Here is a 27,674-nt window from a genome sequence, read left to right on the forward strand (position 1 = left end):
TCATGTCTGGACTGAACCAAGGGCTATATCTGTTCTTAGTTCTACATTTTTTGAACGGGGCATGCTTATTTAAGATGGTGAGGAAAGCACTTTTTAAAGAATAACGAGGCATCCTCTACTGTTGGAATGAGGATGGTGCACAAAGTATTTTCTAACAATTATTTCTTTAACATATTTTTCTGAGCAATTTTATTTTCATTAAAAAATATAATTTTCTATTTTTTTAGCTTACATTCTAGCTCAGTATTTGTATTATTTATTTTATACAGTCTGTTTTCCTCGTCTTTATCAAGGTTTCCAATAATTTGAGGTGACTGTTTATAAGCAATTATAATAAATCAAGGTACTTGATTTCTAATTTCCTGTTTTTATACCGTGTGACTCTGACTCGCAAACCCATTGAGGCTCTAAATAACCTGCTGAAATGACCTTTGTCAGTTTGTCCCTTATCTCAGAAGATGCAATCTGATGGAGACTCTATCCCCACCCATTCAGAGTTTGGCGTCTGTACTAAAACAAACAGTTCTGAACCAATCAGAAACCTTTTCAAAACAATTCCACATCAGATTCTGGTAGACTACACATACGGCAGTTGCCTTTATCTAAAACAGAGACAAAACATTTCTTAGATATACAGTACCTTGAACCACATTTAACTAAATAAAATCAAGCTACACAGATACAAAATATTTTCATATTTTATTGAATTAAAATATTGCATGGCAAATAAAGTCTAAAACAGAGAAGTTACAGTACAGTGGTAAAAGCATGCCATTTCCCAGTAAAAAAAACAATCATATAAATTATCTTTACTAAGAAAATATTTACAATGATTTTCATTTGTCCTTATTTGACAGGATGCACACCTTACTAGAAACAATAACAGTCATGATCATGAATTCTTGTACATTTTTTGGTTGATCTCTTTTGAGATACAATTATAAAACTATATACACAAAATATACATTTCAATCTGACATGATTTCAATCTGACTCTCGCAACTCAACCTTTGATGGTTATGTTTTAATCAATAATTGTTTTAATAAAACCATGATAGTTTATGACTATTTTTTTTATATTTTGTTGCTTTCATGTTTATGTATTTTAAGATCAGAGAAAGTACCTGGATAATGCATAATGTAATAATCCAGTTGTCCCTGGTTAAACCATGCAGGACGAGTCCACTCTTCTACAGTAGGAGGGGGGTTTCTCATCAGCAATATATAATCCAAAGAATTTCAAGGTTGGAAAAAGACACATGAAACTGTGAATAGGAAAATCAGTGTAAAACAATAAATAACTTTTTTATCGTTAATCTTTGGAGTTTTAGCTTAAAATAATATCCAGGCCAGCCCAATGAGAAAGTACAGTAATATTTACAGAATCTTAAAAAAAGTGCACAATACTGCTTAAAGCGAAATAAAGGTGTCACAAAAAAAACAGACATCAACCATCCCATCAATCTTTCCTGGTCCTTTTGTGCTCTTTTGGCAAGACAGCACAAACAGATCTCAGACCAGGCAAGCATTAACTTATGCCTGTCATTAAACCAGGGTGATTATGGTTTTATAAAACTCCCAGGTGTTGCTAGGAGGTCACGAGGTTGGGCATAATGGGGTCATGTCCAGCAACCAGCGTCCAGTCCCCTAGATCTGAGACTCTCCCGTGTTCTGTGTGCTCTTGGATGTCTGGGGGACACAGACAGAGAGAGGGCAAAGACAGATAACAACATCAATCAGTTGCTTTTTGATCAGACTCTCATCACAGTCCTTCATTATTAATGCACAAGTGGCTCTGCTGTCTCTCTTTCACTCGCCAGACAAAATGCTTCACTTAACACCTTCCTCACCCACCTCATTATCTTTAGGGAGCTTCAGCTCTGGCCCAGAATCACACGTTTGCCTATTTTATGGAAATCATCAAAAATGACAGTTCTTTTCCTCCTTTGTTGTGCTTTGAAAGGTTTTTAAAATTGCCTTTGAGCAATCTCACTTGAAGGAAATGACTAGACTGATCACACCTCTGCTAAGGCCTGGACATGATGTCCCAAACCATAGTCAATAATGATTAGCAATTAAATTAATGGACTGATTAATTAAAGATGTCTCTGGGTGGGAAAAGACATGAGAATTTTACAATGCGCTGTAAAACAAATGTTCCAAATTGGCCGTTAACCTGATAAGTGGGTGCCCTCTGAGAAATTGAGATTGAAGTACTCTGAAGTTTGGAAGTTTGCACATTTGACTTGTATCTAAATATTCTAAATATGCTTATTTCCTTTGTATAATACAGTGAATGTAATATTTTATCCAGAACTTTAACTTGCAGATCAGCCTTAATAATATTACAGATTCTGGGTTCTATCAAGCAAATTTGTCTAATTTCTAATCCCCCTAATATTATTATAATATTTTTTCAGCACTATCAATCCTCCCCTGATTGGAGAAAACTAACAGCCAACAAGACGTATTCTACTGCTACTCACAGCTATCTTCGCTCACATATTCAGTACACTCTAATCTTAATTCCAACCCTCCGTTGTCCACAGACTAACCCATCTTTCCTAGTACAATACCCTTTGACTATTTCCTTTTGCAATACATCCTTCTATTTTACTGTGATGGGTCTTGAACCTCTCTATTTGTACCCTTTCTACTAAGATTACTCAAAAGATAAATACTTTACCGAAGAGTGTAATCATATTTCCCATCGATTTATCGTGGTTTTTCAGATCTCCTAACAGTACAGTTTGTAGGTCCATCTGAACAGCGATATGACTTACAGTGGTTTGTGAAAGTGTTCACCCTCCTGGCACTTTTCCTAGTTTGTTGCCTTGCAACCTGTAATTAAAATTGATTTGTTGGGGTTTTGTATCATTTGATTTACACAACGTGCCTAGCACTTTGATGATGCAAAATATTTTATTTGTGAAACAAACAAGAAATAAGACCAAAAAAAACAGAACTTGAGCATGCATAACTAACCCCCCCCCTCCCCCTCTTGGGATCGGTCTCTATAAGCTTGGCACATCTAGCCACTGGGATTTTTGACCATTCTTCAAGGCAAAACTGCTGCAGCTCCTTCAAGTTGGATGGGTTCCGCTGGATGGGTTCCGCTGGTGTAGGGCAGTCTTTAAGTCATACCACAGACTCTCAATTGGATTGAGGTTTGGGCTTTGACTAGGCCATTCCAAGACATTTAAATGTTTCCCCTTAAAACACTCAAGTGTTGCTTTAGCAGTATGCTTAGGGTCATTGTCCTGCTGGAAGGTGAACCTCCGCCCCAGTCTCAAATCTCTGGAAGACTGAAATAGGTTTCCTTCAAGAATTTCCCTGTAATTAGCGCCATCCATCATTCCTTCAATTCTGACCAGTTTCTCAGTCTCTGCCGATGGAAAAACATCCCGACTGCATTATCCTGCCACAACCATGCTTCACTGTGAGGGTGGTGTTCTCGAGGTGATGAGAGGTGTTGGGTTCGCACCAGACATAGCGTTGTCCTTGATGGCCAAAAAGTTCAATTTTAGTCTCATCTGACTAGAGTACCTTCTTCCATATGTTTGGGGAGTCTCCCACATTCCTTTTGGCGAACACCAAACGTGTTTGCTTATTTTTTTCTTAAGCAATGTCTTTTTTCTGGCCACTCTTCCATAATGCCCAGCTGTGTGGAGTGTACAGCTTAAGGTGGTCCCATGGACAGATACTCCAATCTCCCTGCTGTCGAGCTTGGCAGCTCGGCAGGTTATCTTTGGTCTCTTTGTTGCCTCTCTGATTAATGCCCTCCTTGCCTGGTTCGTGAGTTTTGGTGAGCGGCCCTCTCTTCTCAGGTTTGTTGTGGTGATATATTCTTTAAATGTTTTAATAAAGGATTTAATGGTGCTCTGTGGGATGTTCAAAGTTTCGGATATTTTTTTATAACCCAAACTTGATCTGTACTTCTCCACAACCTTGTCCCTGACCTGTTTGGAGAGCTCCTTGGTCTTCATGGTGCCGCTTGCTTGGTGGTGGTGTTGTAGACTCTGGGGCCTTTTCGAACAGGTTTATATATATATGGGGCGGCAGGGTAGCCTAGTGGTTAGAGCGTTGGACTAGTAACCGGAAGGTTGCAAGTTCAAACCCCTGAGCTGACAAGGTACAAATCTGTCGTTCTGCCCCTGAACAGGCAGTTAACCCACTGTTCCCAGGCCGTCATTGAAAATAAGAATGTGTTCTTAACTGACTTGCCTGGTTAAATAAAGGTAAAATAAAAAAATAATACTGAGATCATGTGACAGATCATGTGACACTTAGATTGCACAGAGGTGGACTTTAACTAATTATGTGACTTCTGAAGGTAATTTGTTGCACCAGATCTTATTGAGGGGCTTCATATCAAAGGGGGTAAATACATATAATCGCACCACTTTTCCATTTTTTATTTTATTATTTTCATTTCTCTTCACCAATTTGGACTATTTTGTGTATGTCCATTACATGAAATCCTAATAAAAATCAATATAAATTACAGGTTGTAATGCAACAAAATAGGAAAAATGCCAAGGGGGATGAATACTTTTGCAAGGCACCGTAACAACCACTCCTGGACCTGACTCCAAAACCGAGCCACTGAAGGACAGCACCAAAAGAGATCTGTTTGTGTTTCCTCATGACAGAGTCTGCACAGGGCTGACTGTTCATTGTGTCATATATTGAGGACTTTGTTTGTGGCGTCCATTTATTGTTTTGTATGTCAGTTCATAAACCTGATTCAAAGGTATTGGGACATCAAAAACCTGTTCCCAACTATCTTGAATTTTATGCTGTATAGTTGTCAAACCTCTCAACCCTATATTGAAACTGGTACATTTTATGATTTATACCTGTCATTTTAAGCCATGCATGGTTTTTCGTTGGAGGCAGACAAACAAATTAATTTCTTTCTGTTTTGAGTAATTGTCTCTTCCATTTTTGTGGCAGAGCTACAATGACTTGGTTATACTTCTGTATTTATCTCCATACACATTTGTTAATTTCTTGTGTGACATAATTTTACCGTCCTTAGTTACATGGTCATTCATAAACATGATACCTTCCTTCTACATTTCTTCCCCCCAAAAAGCAGTACATTGGAGTTTAGACATATTATTTTCTGTAATATTTGTTCTGCCTCTTCTGGAGGATGAAATGAGTATTTTGACCAGCTCTGTATGGCTTCATTTAAAAATAAGAATACTTTAAACAGGGCTACGTTATCACTCCGCCAGCAATGGTTTGTTTTAATCAGTAGAAAAGCAAAAAGCTCACTTTGACATTGGATGTGCCTCTTAGTATCCATCTGGAAAACCAGTTTGGATTTAAATATCATTTTGGTGTAATAGAGGCTTTAAGAGAGAGGTTTAATATCCAAACTCATGTTCATTATAGAAATATAACTTTATCAGGTTTGCCATTAAAATTAAAATTCTCACATGACTTGAAAAAGGACCCTCCTGAAGCCATTAGTAAATATATCAACTGAGATATCAATACAGAATGAACCAGGGTAACTTTCCCGTAGATGGACAGGTGTTTCCCTCTCGAACATTTAAGGATCATATCTATTTTGTTTTCTATCGAAGTTAAGAGTTCCACGATCGTTCAACTTTTCTGGTATATGTACACCAAGCACAAACTTCACCCATTTAAATCCGGAGGCCACATGGCAAAGATAAAGTTTAGAGACCCAATCCATAATATAATACACTGATCATAGGTGAGTTTCGCCCAGAGAAACTGTCCAGGTCCTCAATAAGGTTGAAGGTTCAAGATTGAGGACTCAAGAACATCTTGAATCATTGGCGTACATTGAAACTTTTGTCTCTAATTCATAAATGTTTTGCCCCTTAAACCGGCAATATGTAACTTTTTGGGGGACCAAATTCACAAAAAAGTGGGTTATCGATCTGTCATTCTCATTAAAAGCAACTCTAAGAAGCGTTACATCTGTTCTGTGAGCTATTTCTATGCTTCCCTTTCTTAAGTTTAGTTTTTGTGTCTTTTAATTTCAGTTTTGTACACCAGCTGAAAGTACAATATGTTTGTTAATGGAACATATATCACAGTGGATTAGATGGCTCAAGGATGCCCTACACTATGTGCTTGTTTTGTCACATACTAAAATTAGAATTTTAGTAACCAGGAAATGGGGGAGCGATTTCTGCAGTGCAGATTTAATGATGTCACTAGGTCAGATTTTTACAGCTAACAGTTCAATGGCTATAACAAATACGTTGTGACAGAGGGCACATTGTTTTACTCCTCTTGACTATTCAACATTCTCAGAGAAGTAATTTATTTATTATTTTGCATGAAGAATTGTTGTACATTACTTTTACCCATCTTATGAGAGATTCTGCAACAACAACAAAAAATCCAGGCATTTACACAGATTCTAGACAGGATAAAGGGCTTTCTCAAAATCTGCTATAAAGATTAGACTTGGATTCCTTGCATTCCCGTAGTTTTCCATTATTTCTAGTAGTTGTGTAATGTTGTCTCCAGTATATCCTCCTTTTAAGAATCCCGTCTGATCGTGATGAATAATGTCTGGTAGGAAATTTTTAATTCAAAACATGTTTTTGCATTTTTTTTAAAGATACTGCTTTGTACTGCCTTCCTGGCTCCTGCTTCAGTAAGAGAGTGATCATTCACTCTTTCTGTGTCCGACAGGTGGCAATTAATATATGATTAATTCAAACATAATAGTAGTGGATCTTTCAGTAGTTCATAAAAAGTTGAATATATGTCTATTGGAATGCCATCAAGGTCAGAGGTTTTTCCCATCTGAAAGAGTCAAGTGCCAACCATAGATTGTCTTGTGTAATTAGGCCTTCACAATATTTTTGTTGGTGTCTGAAATAGTTTAACATGATTTTTGGGGGGAGAAAGATATAACAAAACTCATTGTGAAATGAGGTTTGAGGAACTTGACAAGAGCTTGTTTAAAATATGTTTATCCTTTTGGTGAGATAAGAATTTATCCATCTTTGCAACTTTTTCCTTAGGTTGTTTTTGGTTGTGTTTCTATATTGAAGGTTTAGGAAAAATTTGGTGCATTTGTTGCCATTCTCCATCCAATTTGCTCGTTTTTTTAGATAAGTTAAACACGATTTTATCATGAATAAGTTCCTCAAACTCCTTTTAAGTTGTGTATAGATTATTCAGTGCTTCTGCAGTACTAGCTTGATTAAGCCTCCTCCAAGTCTCTCTTACGAGATCCGGGTTTCTGAGCCAATGTCAGACAATTCCAACGTGCCCATAATATTCATAATCTCTATGAGCACCAGAGGGTGATAGTTGGTAGTATGATTTCCTTTACAGTCTACTGACTTACTTAAAACTGTAAGTGTTATTTATATCTAATTAGATTAATATAAATATTTTCAAAGAAGTTTGGATGGTCATTATTCGGTCCATATAAATGTATGAGGTATCTGTTTATCATCAAGTAGTATAATCAAAGCAATCCATCTTCCTTGAGGATCTATTAAAACGTATTACACCTCAAGATCTAGAATTTCTTAGTACATGACAGAAATAGATTTTACCATCCCATTCTTTTTCCATGGTCAGTTCGTCAGAATATACTTAATGACTTTCCTGTAAACAATAAATATGGTTGAACTTTTACTCGCAGAACTTTTATGCAGAACGTTTATGCAGAACTTTTCCTCGTGTTCGCTGTCACTCAAATTCAACAGTGTTGGAGGACATGTACTTGCATCACATTAAAGGACTTTCTGCTCTTTTAGATATTGGCTACTCAATTAGTAAGAGATAATACCTGTGATTTGCTGTTGCTTGACTGGTTGGAGGAAAACTCTGAGTACTTCATCTTCTGTAGTGCACAGATGCTGTCCAGGATCTTGCCATACTCCTCTCTCACCTACAAGGTGCAAAAGAGAGCACTATGAGCAAAGACAGTAGAGAAAGCTGGTCGAGCAGGGGTGGGAGGAAGGGAATAAGTAGACCAGAACCAGCTGTTCGTTCCTCCATTGTTCCTGTCTCTGTAAGTAGGCGTTCCTTCTCTAGTGTGACCATGTTTGAGCATGCGGTAAAGCATGCTCATGAGAGAGAGGGAACGGTCATTTACATAGACAGAACCTTGACCATTTATTTCAATGGTAAACAGCTTTTATGCATCATCTTAATTATCCAGCATAGTTGTTATGAGTCCAACAAGCACATATTTGCCTACCCTTAACTGTAGGCCCTACATGGGGACTATTTATACAATGCTGAATCACTTCACCTAGGCTTTTGTTCGGGGGAGGGTCTTTGACTTGGTCCTTGACATTTGGTTTGGACTGCCAGAAGCTTCCAGAATGATCTTATGTATTGATGAACAATGTTATTTCAGGTTTTTTGGTTCGCGGCCCACTACTGAGATTACATTTCATCCCACCAAGCCCAACAGTTTGGACTCATCTGTACGATGTCCATATTAGAACTGCTTCAAGGACCCTGATTGACAGAGTCTTGAGTCGTGACGTACCTGTTTAGAGAGCAGGCAGTGCATGAGGAACACTAGGACCCCCTGCAGACTGTTGAGGATGGTGAACAGGTATGACATGGCCAGCGTGCTTTCCTCAAACTGGAAACAGCCAAAGATCCACATGGTGCCCAGCACACACAGTTGAGCCACTGCAGTTATGGTGAATGCCCTGTAGGAGGCGACAAACACACAAAGTTAGATCGAGAGCCTTGGTTACAACATGTCATTTTATAGTAAGGCCTGTTTCCCCCCCACATGTTCTGGCCAGGAAAAACAGTGGTCCTTTGTTATGGGCTATAACGCAGCCTGTGTGAGAACGTCCATTTCTTTGCCGGCTCACTTGATTTTGCGGAGTTTGTCAAGGTCAGGGTTCAGGCTGGAGAACTTCTGGGCCAACTTCCACACTGTGATGAGGAAGAAAAACACATTCACCTAGAAGGGGAGAGGGAGATAAGTAGAACTCTAACATGACACAAAACATTGTAAGTCAGAGTGATGAAATTATTCCACCTTTCATCTGTGATACGCACCATGATGATGATACAGACAGGGCCAAAGAAGCTCCAGATGAATCCATCCTCAAGGTTGAGCCAGCAGCTAAAACACACAATGCACACATGTAGACACATGAATACCTGATCTCTATAGTACACAACAGAGAAGGACAGAGAGTCAGACAAATATATATATATATATATATATATAGGGAATCTAGTCAGGAGATGACACTGTCAGGGATCAATGTAGTGGTCACTCACTGGCGCTTGGTTCCGTATCCTTTGGCGTTGGCGAGGGCAGAGATGGCGACAATGACAGCAGGAACGCCGTAGCCCCCCGCCATCATGTAGAGGGGCCTGAAGGTGGTGTTGAAGACCAGGACCACCATCCTGAAGAGCTGCACTCCCTCCAGACACATCCAGCAGAACGCTGACAGGAAGAAGAAGTGAAGCAGCCCAGCCACCACTGCACAACCAGCCTGAGGAAGAGAGGGATGAAGAGTAAGGGAATATAGGGGTGAGAGTGACCGAGAAAACGAAATGACATATACTGTAGATAGTGATAAGGTTCACAATACAATAAGTTACCCACAACTGAACACACAATTGTTGCATACATTAACATTTCTTCCTACTAAAACATTGTTCTCACCACCCACATAGACAGAGTACGTACGCCACATGTAAATTTTACACACATTGTCACATCCTCTGACCTCCCACGCCCAGAAAAGCTCAGTCGAGTTTTCCTTATTCAATCTTGTTCCCGAGGGCAATTCTGCCTCGAGGGCAGAGCGTATGTGATTGGTTGGATGCAAGCTTACCTGGCTCTCGGTGCGTGAGATGCCGACGAGGAAGATCAGGTTGGCGATGAAGAGGCTGAGGCAGAGGTGGAGGTGGATGGTATTGCGGGTGCTCCGGATGGAGCGGATCAGTGAGAAGGTGAGGATGCAGATGAAGAGACACAGCAGGGACAGGGACAGGCCCACCCAGGTGATCAGCTGCAGCTGGAATGTGTCCTGGAGGGAGGAATAGAGGCGAGGATGGCTCATAGGATAGGATGGCTCATGATAATGGCTGGAATGGAGTAAATGGAAACCATATGTTTGATGTATTTGATACTATTCCACTTATTCCACTCCATTACCACAAGCCCCAGTTAATGTGTCACCAACCTCCTGTGAGTCACAGTGACTGACACAACTTTCATGCATGTGTCTTAATAACATAGACAACATACCCCTGGAGAAATAATAATGGAGCCCTATCTAGCCAGGCAAGACACAGAACTAATTTAAAACACAACAATTCACTGTTCTCAAATGAATGCAAGCTTTTTAAAAGCCAAACGATCTCCTATTGCACAATAACACAGAAAGTGAAATGAAACTATTAGAAAAGGCATTGTTCCTGCTCTATCTTACAACAGAAGTACAGCTAGACTAAGAGAGAAATCCCCCTCACCTTGAACTCATAGAGAGCCATAAGAACAGCAAAACTGCTGAGATGGTAGCAGGAGCACACAGTGTGGGTGGCATTGGACTGCACCAGGAAACAGCCTCGATCAGACCAGGTCCCTTCTCCCAACTCATCCCAGTACACACAGGTGTAGTTCCCTTCATCTGACTGGGAAACAACATTCATAATTACCATAGAAGAGAGGTAGAAAAACTATGTTACTCCAGGACACTTCACATAGTGACCATCCCAGAACAAGCAAAGCAGGTTCACTCAGATGTCTGCATAGATCATAGATCTTGAAATATATTGCAGCATATGAAGAAGATTTGATACTGCCACATTCACATAGACCATAATATTGGGATAGAGGGGTAATGCTTTTGCTCCTCACCTCCTTCAAATGGGAGAAGGTGAATGTGACTGGCTCCTTGAGAAAGGATGTGTCCTTGTTACTCATGGTGGCCGTCACCACTTTGGAGTTGATCTGAAAGCTGTGGCCCTCCTGTGCCTGCAGCCCTGAGAAGGAATGGTTGGTGGATGTCTCCAGACCCTTATAGCTGAGCAGGGACACCGTTGCAAATCCTGAGAAAGAAAATGTTTAAGTCTAGGAGTTTGTACACTGTGTACATTCATTTCACATTATATCATTACGTTATAAAGATTGGTTCTGATGATTGTGGTGGGATTATGATGGCAGTGTTGAAGCTGATCATGAAGATGAGGATGATGAAGATGGTAACCTGGGTAGGAGGTGTCTCCAGCAGCAGTCTCCCAGTGGCTGTCTAGCTGAGCGTGTGTAGAGGACAAGGTGAGGGGCCCCTGGGGGGAGGTGGCATTTCTCTGCACCAACAGCTCCACCTCTGAAAGCAAATACATTCACATCTTCACAAACAGGCCGACAGTAGGTGAGATGTTACAACTCTCAGAATGGTTATCTGTTAGAAAGGCAGACTTGTGCGCAGGAAATTATGCAATGAAATGTGACAAATGATTATGAACATATTCTACGAAGGAAGTTATAACAACTTGTCTTCCGTTAGCGGGCTTCAAAAGCCAAACAATCATGGCTGAGTTTATGTTGTCTGGACTCATGGCTGAGTTCAGGATGTTCTCCTACCGGTGTGAGTTTTGAACCTCCTGGTCTCGGGGTGTTTCAGCAGAGGTCCTATAATTCTCAGAGCAGTCTCTACCAGGTCCAGCAAGACACTCACTTCCTTGTTATTTTTCAGAGGCTCGCCAGACAGGAGACTGTCTATAGCAGACAACAGAGTCTACAGAGACAGAGAGAGGTGGGGGAGGAGGGGTACATAGACACAGTCAGAGAGACTGAAACTTTTATTTGTCACATGCACAAGTACAGTGACATTCTTAACTTGCAAGCCCTACGCAACATTGCAGTATTCAATATCAAAATAGTAGAACTGATAAAATAAATCAATGAAATAAAAGAAATAAGAGAAGAAGAAAAGAAGAAGAATAATGTTATATACAGCAGGGTCAGAGCCAATTCCGAAATGTACATCAAATCAAATCAAATGTATTTATATGGCCCATCAGCTGATATCTCAAAGTGCTGTACAGAAACCCAGCCTAAAACCCCAAACAGCAAGCAATGCAGGTGTAGAAGCACGGTGGCTAGGAAAAACTCCCTAGAAAGGCCAAAACCTAGGAAGAATCCTAGAGAGGAACCAAGCTATGACCAGTCCTCTTCTGGCTGTGCCGGGTACATGACTATATATTTGGCATACACTAACCCCAATGCTATGTTTAGAAGTCATACAGCGAAAGGAGGCTAGTTTCCATTATAAGCTAGAAGTACCATCAGTCGTTGTTTCCCTGCATGTATCCTTTCCATATGTATCCTTGCATATGTCAACCTCTATGATGGATGCCTGGGTTATAATGAGCCTCAAATATAAGTAAGGGCCTCAAAAATAAGTAAGGGCCTCAAATATAAGTAAGGGCCTCAAATATAAATAAGGGCCTCAAATATAAATATATAAATAAGCAGTAGTACCTCTAGCAGGGCCTCTCCATTGACTTGTTCTGCTGTATTACTCTCCCTCAACTCCAGACAACTGGTCCTCATCAGGGCTACAGCATCCTGCAGACCTGGGATGACCTGAGAACGAGGGATGAGTAGAGAGAGGAGGAAGTTCGTCTGTATATTGTTCTGCAGATACCTGTAGGTGTGAATCATTACACTGTCTACTCATGTGGCTTACCATCTTAAGATGCTTCTCGCTCGCAAACGTGTCACAGTTCAACTCTGTGGAAAGAGAAGAGATGAGTGAAAAAGGCATCTTAAATGAAACTATTGATGAGACTATTGATGACAATGAAATTAAGTGATGACAACTTCATCATGCAGTGGAAGTATTGCAATTCGAATGTTGAAACAGCTCCATCTCAATGAGAATGATGATCTATAAATGTGATTCTCACCTGTACATCTCCCCTGCGGGTTTCCGTAGTTGGTGAATCCTGAATGACAAGCACACCGATGGCTACTGTTGGTGGCATTATAGCACGTTCCATTCCCTCCACAGATAAACTTATTTATTTTACACAAGTCTACAAAGGAATGACAGAAAGCACAGGTGACATTTTCACAAGATGTTCAGATCTACCTGAAACCGATCAATCACATAATATCATTTACACATTCTGGTCATAAAGAAATTAGTATCTGGTGCTTCATAAGGAAGAGGAGCAATTGGGCAAAATACATCAAGGGGTATAGATAAAAAATTATTTAATTTTCTTAAAATTCCCAGGTTTTCCCCAAATCCCAGTTGGACGATTCCTGAAATTAGCAGGAAATCTGGAGGCCTCCAACCAGGATTTCTAAACCCATCCAGGGTGATAATACAATTCCTCCCATACCTTTAGCACCTTGAGCATCCTCACTGTCTGTGGTTGCTGTCTGGTCTGTGGTGGCTTTCTGATCTGTCATTTCCTCACACGATTCTCTATTCCCTGTGAATTGAGCTTTGCCAGACTTCAGGCCAAACCCTGGATTGCAGACACAGGAGTAGTTGCCTGGTGTGTTGACGCACTGTGTATGCTTCCCGCAAATTGTGATGTCGTCCACACACTCGTTTCTATCTACATGTGGGTAAAAACGACCATTAGGAAAAGGAAACTCTCACCATTTCATACAGGATGACATCCTGTATATGCCTGATATGCTCTCTGGATGTACTGTACACATCTTTTGATATTTAGTGATAATCCCTAGTTTTCTTTGGCATCTTACCTTCACACGTGTCTCCTTGGCCAAATATAAATCTTTTCACTCCAGTACTGGTGAGAAAGCCCTCATTGCAGATGCAGAAGTAGGACCCTAAAGTATTGTTACACTCTGCATTGGGACCACAGGGGTCCTTATTCTCCAAACACTCGTTGATGTCTTGAGGCACAGAGAAAGGAATAGTCAGTCACACCTCAAATGCAAACGTAGAATATACACTGAACAAAAATATAAACGCAACATGTAAAGTGTTGATCCCGTGTTTCATGAGCTGAAATGTTGTGTACACATTTGTTTACATCCTTGTTAGTGAGCATTTCTCCTTTTCCTAGATAATCTGGCATATCAAGAAGCCGATTATACAGCATGATCATTACACAGGTGCACCTTGTACTGCGGACAATAAAAGGCCACTCCTAAATGTGCAGTGTTGTCACACAACACAATGCCACAGATTTCTCAAGTTTTGGGAGAGCGTGCAAATGACTTCAGGAATGTCCACCAGAGCTGTTGCCAGAGAATTTGTTTATTTCTCTACCAAAAGCCACCTCCAATGTTGTTTTAGAGAATTTGGCAGTACTTCAAACCGGCCTCGCGATCGCAGACCACATGTGGCGTTGAGTGGGCGAGTGGTTTGCTGATGTAAACATTGTGAACAGAGGTGGCGGTGGAGTTATTGTATGGGGAGGCATAAGCTACGGACAACGAACACAATTGCATTTCATCTATGACAATTTTAATGCACAGCGATACTGTGACGAGATCCAGAGACCCATTGATGTGCCATTCATCAGCCGCCATCACCTCATGTTTCAGCATGATAATGTACAGCCCCATGTCGCAAGGATCTGAACACAATTCCTTGAAGCTGAAAATGTCCCAGTTCTTTCATGGCCTGCATACTCACCAGACATGTTGAGCATGTTGGGAATGCTCTGGATCGACATGTACAACAGTGTGTTCCAGTTCCCGTCAATATCCAGCAACATTCCACAGGCCACAATCAACAGCCTGATCAACTCTATGCGAAAGAGATGTGTTGTGCTGCATGGGGCAAATGGTGGCCACACCAGATACTGACTGTTTTTCTGATCCACGCCCCTACCCTTTTGTTAAGGTATCTGTGACCAACAGATGCATATCTGTATTCCTAGTCATGTGAAATCCATAGATAATGGCCTAATTTATTTATTTCAATTGATTGATTTCCTTATATAAACTGTAACTCAGTAAAATATTTTAAATTGTTGCATGTTGCGTTTATATTTTGTTCAGTACAGTATAGTCACGATAGTGAATAAGTGTATGGATTCCAAAATTGCAGCAGTGCTGTGATCTCTGGCCAGGACTGCAATGTATGTAAATGCTATAAGGTAACTAAAAAAGAGAGTTGTTTACCTTTACATGTTTCAGGTGAGTCAGCTGTGAAGTTAATCAGCTGTGATGATGATCTGAACCCAGGAGCACATTGACAGTAGAAGCTTCCATTGGTGTTGATGCATGCTGCATTCTCACCACAGATATGTGGTGTTTCAGTGTCATTGTTATAGTCATCACTAGGAGGATTACACTCATTCTCATCTGGGGTCAAAGACAGAGGCATTGAGAAAGTGTGAAGAGAGGTAGAATGGTTGGGGAATGGGAATGGTCATTCAATATATAAGAGAGATATACAGTTGAAGGCTGAAGTTTAAATACACCTTAGCAAAATACACACTCACAATTCCTGACATTTAATCCCCTGTCTTAGGTCAGTTAGAATCACCACTTTATTTTAAGAATGTGAAATGTCAGAATAATAGTAGAGAATTATTTATTTCATCTTTTATTTCTCACATCACATTCCCAGTGGGTCAGAAGTTAACATACACCCAATTACTATTTGGTAGAGTTGGCTTTAAAATGGTTTAACTTGGGTCAAACGTTTCGGGTAGCCTTTCACAAGCTTCCCACAATAAGTTGGGGGAATTTTGGCCCATTCCTCCTGACAGAGCTGGTGTAACTGAGTCATTTTTGTAGGCCTCCTTGCTAGCACACGCTTTTTCAATTCTGCCCACATATTTTTGTATGGGATTGAGGTCAAGACTTTGTGATGGCCACTCCAATACCTTGACTTTGTTGTCCTTAAGCCATTTTGCCACAACTTTGGAAGTATGCTTGGGGTCATTGTCCATTTTGAAGACTCATTTACAACCAAGTTTTAACTTCCTGACTGATGTCTTGAGATGTTGCTTCATTATAGCCACATAATTTTCCTACCTCATGATGCCATCTATTTTGTGAAGTGCACCAGTCCCTCCTGCAGCAAAGCACCCCCCCCCCCAACATGATGCTGCCACCCCTGTGCTTCACGGTTGGGATGGTGATCTTCGGCTTGCAAGCCTCCCCCTTTTTCCTCCAAACATAACGATGGTCATTGTGACCAAACAGTTATATTTTTGTTTCATCAGACCAGAGGACATTTCTCCAAAAGTACGATGTTTGTCCCCATGTGCAGTTGCAAACGGCAGTCTAGCTTTTTTATGGCAGTTTTGGAGCAGTGGCTTCTTCCTTGCTGAGCGGCCTTTCAGGGTATGCCGATATAGGACTTATTTTTTACTGTGGATATAGATACTTTTGTACCTGTTTCCTCCAGCCTCTTCATAAGGTCATTTGCTGTTGTTCTGGGATTGATTTGCATTTTTCGCACTGAAGTACGTTCATCTCTTGGAGACAGAACGCGTCTCCTTCATGAGAAGTATGACGGCTACGTGGTCCCATGGTGTATATACTTGCGTACTTCAGGCATTTGGAAATTGCTCCCAAGGATGAACCAGATTTGTGGAGGTCTACAAGTTGTTTTCTGAGGTCTTGGATGATTTCTTTTGATTTTCCCATGATGTCAAGCAAAGAGGCACTGAGTTTGAAGGTAGGCCTTGAAATACATCCACAGGTACACCTTCATTTGACTCAAATCAGAAGCTTCTAAAGCCATGACATAATTTTCTGGAATTTTCCAAGCTGTTTAAAGGCACATTCAACTTAGTGTATGTAAACTTCTGACCTACTGGAATTGTGATACAGTGAATTATAAGTTAAATAATCTGTCTGTAAACAATTGTTGGAAAATTACTTGTAATGCACAAAGTAGATTGCCAAAACAATAGTTTGTTAATTAACAAGAAATGTATGGAGTGGTTGAAAAACGAGTTTTAATGACTCCAACGTAAGTGTATGTAAACTTCCGAATACAACTCTATATAGAAGATATAATACAAGACAGACATGTACATACCAATGCAAAGTCTCCCAGTTTTAGAGAATCCTTGAGGACAGCCTGATGCATTTTCCATCAGCAGGGCAAGGTGAAGAGCTGCAGAGTAAGCAACCGGCAGATTCTCCAATAAGTTGTCCCATTATCTTATGGTCAGTGCAATCCTGGATACTTGGAACATCCCTACCCTAAAGCCTATCCCTAACCTTAACCCTCACCTTACCCTAACCTTCACCCTTACCTTTTTACATTTCAAATTCAATATGGTAGGGACGTCCCAAGGATCCTGGATAGCACAGAACATTAATGGTATTGGGGGAGTGCCCTGAACATGTTTAATATTGACAAGTACATGACAAAACTACTTGTGTAGAACCAACCTTTGACTATGATTGTAAGGTTGTAACATGAATCAGTTGGAGAGGTTTCAGGCACAGACACTTGCAGCAATAATTTGTAAAGGTTTAAAAGGTTTATCTCTCTCTGTTCAAAAAGGTATACCCCCTATCTGGATTTCAGCAGATTGTTCCTACGGCAACTGTGCTCACAGGATATGCCCATTGTCACGTTCTGACCTTTATTTCCTTTGTTTTGTATTTATTTAGTATGGTCAGGGCATGAGTTGGGTGGGCAGTCTATGTTTGATTTTCTATGATTTGGGATTTCTATGTTTCGGCCTAGTATGGTTCTCAATCAGAGGCAGGTGTCATTAGTTGTCTCTGATTGAGAATCATACTTAGGTAGCCTGGGTTGTACTGTTTGTTTGTGGGTGATTGTCTATGTTGATGGCTTGTTTCAGCGCAGCTCGCATTAGCGTCACAGTTATTTTGTTTACTGGTTTTTGTATAGTGTTTCTGTGTTCAGTTTTTCTTTAGTTAAAACATTCAATATGAACACATACCACGCCGCATATTGGTCCTCTGAACCTTCTCGCCTCTCCTCTTCAGATGAAGAGGAGGACGACTGTGACAGAATCACCCACCACAACAGGACCAAGCGGCGTGGTAAACAGCAGCTGCAGCAGCAGGAGAAGGGACAGCGACGACAGCAGCGGCAACAGCAACAGCGGCGCAATGAGGAATGGACATGGGACGATGTATTGGATGGCAAGGGTTGCTACACATGGGAGGAGATCCTGGCGGGAAAGGATCGCCTTCCATGGGAACAGGTGGAGGCAGCGAGGAGAGCAGAGGCAGCCGGAGAGAGGAGCCGGCGATATGAGGAGGCAGCACGGCAGTGCAACAGGTACGAGAGGCAGCCCCCAAATTTTTTTGGGGGGGAGGGGCAGACGAGGTGTGGTACTAAGCCAGGTAGCAGACCTGAGCTCACTCCTCGTGCTTATTATAAGCAGCGCATTACTGGTCAGGCACCATGTTATGCGGTTAAGCGCACGGTGTCGCCAGTACGTGCCCATAGCCCGGTGCGCTATAGGGCAGCCCCCCCAAAAGTGCCATGCGAGTGTGGACATCGAGCCAGGGCGTATGGTGCCTGCTCAGCGTGTCTGGTCGCCGGTGTGCAGTTTTGGTCCAGGGTATCCTGCGCCAGCTCTGCGTGCTGTGTCTCCGGGGCGCTGGGAGGGTGCAGTGTGTCCTCTGCCTGCGCTCCGCTCGTGTCGGGCAAATGTGGGAGTGGAGCCTAAGGGAGAGGTGCGTGTAGTAAGCACTAGATCTCCCGTGCTTACCCACAGCCCGGTTCAACCTGTGCCTGCACTCTGGAGGGTCCGGGCTAGAGTAGTTGTCCAGCCTGGGGAAGTGGTGCCAAGGTTGCGCACCAGAGCTCCAGTGCTCCCCCACAGCCTGGTCCTTCAGGTGCCTCCTCCTAACACCAAGCCTCCTGAAGGTCTCCCCAGCCTGGTGGTTCCTGTGGCAGCCCCACGCACCAGGCTGTCTCTCTGTCTCCTCCCTGCAGGTGGTCCTGTCTGTCCGGCGCTGCTGCCGGAGTCTCCCGCCTGTCCGGCGCTGCTGCCGGAGTCTCCCGCCTGTCCGGCGCTGCTGCCGGAGCCTCCCGCCTGTCCGGCGCTGCTGCCGGAGCCTCCCGCCTGTCCGGCGCTGCTGCCGGAGCCTCCCGCCTGCCCGGCGCTGCTGCCGGAGCCTCCCGCCTGCCCGGCGCTGCTGCCGGAGCCTCCCCGCCTGCCCGGCGCTGCTGCCGGAGCCTGCCCGGCGCTGCCCGGAGCCCCCGCCTGCCCGGCGCTGCTGCCGGAGCCCCCCGCCTGCCCGGCGCTGCTGCCGTAGCCCCCCGCCTGCCCGGCGCTGCTGCCGGAGCCCCTCAGCCCAGAGGCGCCAGAGCACCTCAGCCCAGAGGCGCCAGAGCCCCTGCCCCTCTGTTCCGAGCCGCCGCCCCTCTGTCCCGAGCCGCCGCCCCTCTGTCCATTGAGAAGAGTTGCCATGGTTAGGAAGCCACGGAGGCGGACAATGAGGCGGACTAAGACAATGGTGAAGTGGGGTCCGCGTCCCGGGCCAGAGCCGCCACCGCGGACAGACGCCCACCCAGACCCTCCCCTATAGGTTAAGGTTGTGCGGCCGGAGTCTGCACCTTGGGGGGGGTACTGTCACGTTCTGACCTTTATTTCCTTTGTTTTGTATTTATTTAGTATGTTCAGGGCGTGAGTTGGGTGGGCAGTCTATGTTTGATTTTCTATGATTTGGGATTTCTATGTTTCGGCCTAGTATGGTTCTCAAACAGAGGCAGGTGTCATTAGTTGTCTCTGATTGAGAATCATACTTAGGTAGCCTGGGTTGTACTGTTTGTTTGTGGGTGATTGTCTATGTTGATGGCTTGTTTCAGCGCAGCTCGCATTAGCTTCACAGTTATTTTGTTTACTGGTTTTTGTATAGTGTTTCTGTGTTCAGTTTTTCCTTAGTTAAAACATTCAATATGAACACATACCACGCCGCATATTGGTCCTCTGAACCTTCTCGCCTCTCCTCTTCAGATGAAGAGGAGGACGACCATGACACCCATAATAACCCCTGAATTGCACACGGCTGTCCGGATGTTCAGACCCATTTTTACCAGGAAGCCGTCACCTGGCATGGGACTGTGTGATAATGACTGTAAACCTTCTCAGTCTCTATGATAGTAAATGGGTAGTCAGTCCATTGTGGTAATGGGTGGAGAGAAGAGGCAGCAGTAGTGTGGAATGTTGTGGTCACAGAGAGTCCTCTAAAATGACGTGTAGGCACTGTTTAAGTTCCACTTTTATGGTGCTCTCTGTTTCACTCTAACTAGTAAAAAATATTAAGAAAAAACGTTTTTTAAATAGTGTAACTTTCATTGAGGAACCATCTGTCAAGCAATGTTCTCTGATACAGTAGCTTTGTTCTCTCCCTTCACAACCCTCCATTTATCCTTTTCCACTCCATCTGCCAACCAGACTGACACTAACTTTCCAGCTGCTACCATTGAACTGAGTAGCAGAATGGATCTACCGTGTTTTCCCTCCACAGATAACTGTTTTGCCAGAGTGTGACAGTTGACATCATGGCTTGTCATTATTCTACCCTTAGTTGCCTCTCAAGGCTTATAATCTATTGCCCCTTGCATAGCTTTCAAGATGGCGCTGATAGACATGGTCACCCTGTTCATGTTATTTCTCACCTTATTAGCTCAGAACGTCCTTTGCATTATTACATACAGTCAGAAATAACTTTTGAATATTAGAGCGGCGGTAACTTTGATCCTTTGTTTTTACCCCCCAAGGCAATTCCACTTATCCCAGTGACTGCTCCAAGATGCTGCCGGGGGAGGCGTTAATACCACAAACTGCTCCCGAGTACAGTACTCGCTAATGTTCAGTCCCTGGACAATAAAGTAGACAGGTTTAGGGCGAGGATCTCCTTCCATACTGTCCCCTTCCATACAGCCAGCTGTACGTCGCAAAGACAGGAATAAAGAACTCTCCGGGAAAAAGAAAGGCAGAGGTGTATGATTAACTACTCATGGTATGATTGTGGTAATGTACAGGAACTCAAGTCCTTTTGTTCACCCGACCTAGAATTCCTCACAATCAAATGCAATCTGCATTACCTCCAGAGAGAATTCTCTACGGTCATCATCACAACCGTGTATATTCCCCCTCAAGCTGATACCATGACGGCTCTCAAGGAACTACACTGGACTTTGTGCAGACTGGAAACCGCATATCCCGAGGACGCATTTATTGTAGCTGGGGACATTAATAAAGTAAATCTGAGGAAAACACTACTGAACAGCTCAGACACGAGACCTACAGTGGGGCAAAAAAGTATTTAGTCAGCCACCAATTGCGCAAGTTCTCCCACTTAAAAAGATGAGAGGCCTGTAATTTTCATCATAGGTACACTTCAACTATGACAGACAAAATGAGAAAAGAAAATCCAGAAAATCACATTGTAGGATTTTTAATTAATTTATTTGCAAATTATGGTGGAAAATAAGTATTTGGTCACCTACAAACAAGCAAGATTTCTGGCTCTCACAGACCTGTAACTTCTTCTTTAAGACGCTCCTCTATCCTCCACTCATTACCTGTATTAATGGCACCTGTTTGAACTTGTTATCAGTATAAAAGACTGGTTTGAAGAAATAAACTGTGGGAGCAATTATTAGGAAATGGAAGACATACAAGACCACTGATAATCTCCCTCAATCTGGGGCTCCACGCAAGATCTCACCCCGGGGGGTCAAAATGATCACAAGAACAGTGAGCAAAAATCCCAGAACCACATGGGGGGACCTAGTGAATGACCTGCAGAGAGCTGGGACCAATGTAACAAAGCCTACCATCAGTAACACAGTACACCACCAGGGACTCAAATCCTACAGTGCCAGATGTGTCCCCCTGCTTAAGCCAGTACATGTTGAGGCCCGTCTGAAGTTTGCTAGAGAGCATTTGGATGATCCAGAAGAAGATGGGAGAATGTGATATGGTCAGATGAAACCAAAATATAACCTTTTGGTAAAAACTCAACTCGTTGTGTTTGGAGGACAAAGAATGCTGAGTTGCATCCAAAGAACACCATACCTACTGTGAAGCATGGGGGTGGAAACATTATGCTTTGGGGCTGTTTTTCTGCAAAGGGACCAGGACGACTGATCCGTGTAAAGGAAAGAATGAATGGGGCCATGAATTGTGAGATTTTGAGTGAAAACCTCCTTCCATCAGCAAGGGCATTGAATATGAAACGTGGCTGGGTCTTTCAGCATGACAATGATCCCAAACACACCGCCCGGGCAACGAAGGAGTGGCTTCGTAAGAAGCATTTCAAGGTCCTGGAGTGGCCTAGCCAGTCTCCAGATCTCAACCCCATAGAAAATCTTTGGAGGGAGTTGAAAGTCCGTGTTGCCCAGCAACAGACCCAAATCATCAATGCTCTAGAGGAGATCTGCATGGAGGAATGGGCCAAAATACCAGCAACAGTGTGTGAAAACCTTGTGAAGACTTACAGAAAACGTTTGACCTCTGTCATTGCCAACAAAGGGTATATGACAAAGTATTGAGATAAACTTTTGTTATTGACCAAATACTTATTTTCCACCATAATTTGAAAATAAATCCATTAAAAATACTACAATGTGATTTTCTGGATATTTTTTCCTCATTTTGTCTGACATAGTTGAAGTGTACCTATGATGAAAATTACAGGCTTCTCTCATCTTTTTAAGTGGGAGAACTTGCACAATTGGTGGCTGACTAAATACTTTTTTGCCCCACTGTATGTGGCAGGGACTCCAGACAACCACGGATTATAAAGGGAAAACAAGACGTCTTACTACCTGACAAGCGAAACACCTTTGCCCGCTTCAAGGGAATCACAGCGCCGTGGACTGTAAGCTCTCGTTCTCTGTGGCCTACATGAGTAAGACATTTAAGCATGCTAACGCTCGCAAGGCTGCCGGCCCAGATGGCATCCCTAGCCGCATCCTCAGAGCATGCACAGACCAGCTGGCTGGAGTGTTTACGGACATATTCAACCTCCCTATCTCAGTCAGTTGTCCCCACTTGCTTCAAGATGTCCACAATTGTTCCTGTACCCAAGAAAGAGGAGGTAACTAAGTGACTATAGCCACGTTGCACTCACTTCTGTCATCATGAAGTGCTGTGAGAGGCTAGTTAAGGATCAAACCTTACCTGACAGCCTAGACCCACTGCATTTCGCATACCGCCTCAATAGATCCACGGATGATGCAATCACCATCCCACTGCACACTGCCTTATCCCATCTGGACAATGACTTATGTAAGAATGCTGTTCATTGACTACAGCTCAAGCTTCAGCACCATAGTACCGTCAAAGCTCATTATTAAGCTCGGGGCCCTGGGTCTGAACCCCTACCTGTGCAACTGTGTCCTGGACTTCCTGATGTGCTGCCCCCAGGTGGTGAGGGTATGCAATAACACCTCCAGTACACTGATCCTCAACACAGGGGCATGACAAGGGTGCGTGATCAGCCCCCTTGTGTACTCCCTGTTCACCCATGACTGCATGGCCACGTTCGTCACGTTCGTTTGTAGATGACAAAACAGTGGTAGGCCTGATACCAACAATGACGAGACAGCCTACAGGGAAAGGGGTGAGGGCCCTGGGGGAGTGGTGCCAGGAAAATAACCTGTCAATCAACTTCAACAAAACAAAGGAGCAGATTGTGGACAGCAGAGAGAGCACACCCCCATCAACATCGACGGGACCACAGTAAAGAAGGTGAATAGCTTCAAGTTCCTTGGCGCACACGTCACTGACAATCTGAAATGGTCCACCCACACATACAGTGTGGTGACAAAGGCGCAACAGTGCCTCTTCAACCTAAGGAGGCTGAAGAAATTCGGCTGGGCCAATAAGACCCTCACAAACTTTTACACATGCACCATTGAGCGCATCCTGTCGGACTGTATCACCGCCTGTTACGGCAACTGCACCGTCCACAAAGACAGGTCTCTCCAGAGGGTGGTGTGGTCTGCCCAATGTATTACATTTTATTTTATTAGATACTTCTAAATTCTAAAGAATTTGACATAAAAGGTTACAGCCATTGAGACACTAACTAACCAAATGCACCTAAAGAGGGATAGTTGCCTCACCTCAATTAGCCACCCCTTGCAATGTGTCATCAAAGACTTCCTGTCTTCTTCACGGCAGCGAGAAATCACACTGAATGTTATCACCTTGCTGTGATGTCATGGCAACAAGGATATTTTTTTTTCTCTCAGAAAGTGCATGTGTGTGCATACATGTGTGTGTTTTTGTGTTTGTGTGTGTACATAAACATGTGTGAGTTTCAAAGACCATATGGGTGAGGGGTGTGAGTGTTATCAGACTGTGGGGTGCTTCAGTGGAGATCAGAGTATAGATTAGAGGTCTACCGATTAGGACCAAAAAAAGCAGATACCGATTAATCGGCCAATTTAATTTATTTGTAATAATGGCAATTACAACAATCCTGAATGAACACTTTTATTTTAATATAATACATCAATAAATTTAGCCTCAAATAAATAATGAAACATGTTCAATGTGGTTTAAATAATGCAAAAACAAAGTGTTGGAGAAGAAAAGCTAAAAATGCTAACATTTAAGTTCCTTGCTCAGAACATGAGAACATATGAAAGCTGGTGGTTCCTTTTAACATGAGTCTTCAATATTCCCAGGTAAGAAGTTTTAGGTTGTAGTTATTATTGGAAGGCTTTGATAGGCTTGAAGTCATAAACAGCTCAATGCTTGAAGCACAGCGAGGAACTGCTGGCAAACGCACAAAAGTGTTGTACCACTGCTCAGTCAGACTGCTCTATCAAATGTCAAATCATAGACTTAATTCTAACATAATAACACAGAAATACGAGCCTTAGGTCATTAATATGGTCAAATCCGGAAACTATCATTTCGAAAACAAAATGTTTATTCTTTCAGTGAAATACGGAACCGTTCCGTATTTTATCTAACGGGTGGCATCCATAAATCAAAATATTCCTGTTACATTGCACAACCTGATGACAACATTATGACAACCTTATGTTATAATTACGTAAAATCCTGGCAAATTAGTTCTCAACAAGCCTGGCGGACCAAACTGTTGCATATACCCTGACTCTATGTACAATGAACGCAAGAGAAGTGATACACTTTTCCTAGTTTAATATTGCCTGCTAACTTGGATTTCTTTTAACTAAATATGCAGGTTTAAAAATATATGCTTCTGTGTATTGATTTTAAGAAAGGCATTGATGTTTATGGTTAGGTACACTTGTGCAACGATTGTGCTATTTTTGCAAATGCGCTTTTGTTAAATCATCCCCCATTTGGCGAAGTTGGCTGTCTTTGTTAGGAAGAAATGGTCTTCACACAGTTCGCAACGAGCCAGGCAGCCCAAACTGCTACATATACCCTGACTCTGTTGCACAGAACGCAAGAGAAGTGACACAATTTCCCTAGTTAAAAGAAATTCATGATATCAGGTAATATTAACTAAATATGCAGGTTTAAAAATATATACCTGTGTATTGATTTTAAGAAAGGCGTTGATGTTTATGGTTAGGTACACATTGGTGCAATGACAGTGCTTTTTTTGCGAATGCGCTTGTCAAATCACCCGTTTGGCGAAGTAGGCTATGATTCAATGATAAATGAACAGGCACCGCATCGGTAGTCAGCCTGCCACGCAGTCTCCTCGTGGAGTGCAATGTAATCGGCCATGATCGGTGTCCAAAAATGCAGAATACCGATTGTCATGAAAACTTGAAATCGTCCCTAATTAATCGGCCATTCTGATTAATCTGTCGACCTCTATTATAGATACCACTGTTAATAAAGGCCAAGGAACAGAGTCTAGGATGAAGAATTGGGAGAGTGTCTCTCTCTGGCGGTCTCTCTGTCTACTGCTAATTCCTCTGAATGTGCTCCTTCAGGCTTTTAGTCCTCAGATTCCCAAAAGTCATTCAGTGTTATGACAACGGTCTGTCCTTTAGGTTCCATTCAGTTCTGATGCGTGTCATTGTTTCCATTTGAAGAGCTGTGTCCCTATTGCTCTGTCTTACTCAATGAACCAGTAAAAAGTACTTGCTGATTTTCCACTTACTGGAAATAAGTTATAAATGCTAATGCCGTAAAAGGGATTCCACAAGGAAGCAAGACAGATCTATTAGCCACATGTAAAATAGTTGCAATCAACTGAACAACTCAACAATTTCAACAGGCTATTAACAGGATTTTAAATGGATTCCAACCTTTGCACACACAATGGCACGTGGTGTAAAGTAGTTAAGTAAAAATACTTTAAAGTACTACTTAAGTAGATTTTTGGTGAATCTGTACTTCACTATGTATATTTTTGACTACTTTTACTTCACTACATTCCTAAAGAAAATAATGTACTTTTTACTCCATACATTTTCCTTCACACCCTAAAGTACTCATTGCATTTTGAATGCTTAGCAGGACAGGAAAATGGTCCAATTTCCACCCTTATTAAGAGAAGATCCCTGGTCAGCCCTACTGCCTGGCGGACTCACTAAGGACAAATGCTTTGTTTGTACATGATGTCTGAGTGTTGGAGTGTTCCCCTGGCTAACCATACATTTTTAAAACAAGAAAATTGTGCCGTCTGGTTTGCATAATATAAGGAATCTGAAAGGATATATACATTTACTTTTGATACTTAAGTACATTTAAAACCAAATACTTTTAGACTTTTACTCATGTAGTATTTTACTGGGTGACTTTCACTTTTACTTGAATAATATTCTATAAAGGTACCTTTCATTTTCCTTAAGTATGACAAATTGGGTACTTTTTCCACCGCTGACTTCAACATTCCGCTTTACTTAATAACATTTTTCAGTTGTTCCGAAATGTAGTTTCAGTTTCTGTCAGAAATTATGTCTAATGCAATGTGAAAGTAGCCTGGTCCCAGATCTGTTTGTGTTTGGCATGTGACCATGACCATAGGGGTTGTCAAGACAGTAAGAACAGATCTTGGAGCAGGCTAAGCTGAGAGGTGTTCAACCCTGTAGTGACCTCTTGTGAGACCCTGATCATGATGACCTGCCGATGAATTTGCACGTTAGCATTTCAGGCAAATCCTAATTTAAGTCAAATTAACACTTAGTTATGCTTTGATATCAATGGGAGACTAAGTGAAATTTCAATTCAAGTTATGATTTGCCTCTTCAAGTTCAACAATCACGTCTTTTACTTTACTCTTCATCTAACCATCCCCGACCAAACATAAACACTGTCTGATTTAGTGCTTACTCTAAAAAACACACAACCTTCTCCATGGCAACATGACTTCTGTGTAAACAGTTTACAAAAAGGACTCACCCAGAATCAGGAGATGCAGTCTGCCTGTCATGGTGAAGAATAATCTCACTATCTCTTCTATGAGAATCACAACGCACAAGATTAGACCAGGGCTGAAACTCTGCCCCTATCTGAACGGTCTATTCAAAAGTGTGATAAAGATCCGCCTTCTCTTCTTCTCAGGAGTTTCTCAGCGTTGTTTTACTGAAGACAAATGTCACCCGTATCCATCAACTCAGTCAAGCTTCTGTCTCGTACATTGAGTTCTGCTGACATCACCAGATGAGAGAGAAAATGACAAGTAGTCACTGTGCTCTCATCACTTGCCTAGAACTTTCTGTCTCTGACTCGCTCTCCTTCTGTTCCACACTGTGTGTTTGGCTGTGGTGGTCTGGGCTGTGTCTGGCTCACTGACATACTAAGAGGTT

The 27,674-nt window shown here is 42.3% G+C and overlaps 1 protein-coding gene across 1 annotated transcript; it reads right to left on the reverse strand.

Moving 5' to 3' along the window:
- Nucleotides 1-682: 682 nt before the first annotated feature.
- On the reverse strand, nucleotides 683-27,674 carry LOC135555265 (adhesion G protein-coupled receptor E5-like). The gene is made up of 19 exons (XM_064987576.1): nucleotides 27,268-27,674; nucleotides 16,998-17,075; nucleotides 15,122-15,304; nucleotides 13,730-13,882; nucleotides 13,357-13,578; nucleotides 12,916-13,044; nucleotides 12,696-12,739; nucleotides 12,488-12,592; nucleotides 11,588-11,741; nucleotides 11,211-11,330; nucleotides 10,862-11,052; nucleotides 10,474-10,635; nucleotides 9,834-10,028; nucleotides 9,271-9,488; nucleotides 9,043-9,109; nucleotides 8,853-8,944; nucleotides 8,513-8,681; nucleotides 7,802-7,903; nucleotides 683-1,689 (listed from the first exon to the last, which is right to left on the reverse strand). The coding sequence occupies exons 1-19, from the start codon at nucleotides 27,296-27,298 to the stop codon at nucleotides 1,648-1,650; spliced, it is 2,457 nt and encodes an 818-aa protein (XP_064843648.1). The 5' UTR covers nucleotides 27,299-27,674; the 3' UTR covers nucleotides 683-1,647.

This window comes from Oncorhynchus masou, chromosome 15 (assembly GCF_036934945.1).
Source record: "Oncorhynchus masou masou isolate Uvic2021 chromosome 15, UVic_Omas_1.1, whole genome shotgun sequence".
In the NCBI taxonomy this organism is placed as follows: Eukaryota; Metazoa; Chordata; class Actinopteri; order Salmoniformes; family Salmonidae; genus Oncorhynchus; species Oncorhynchus masou.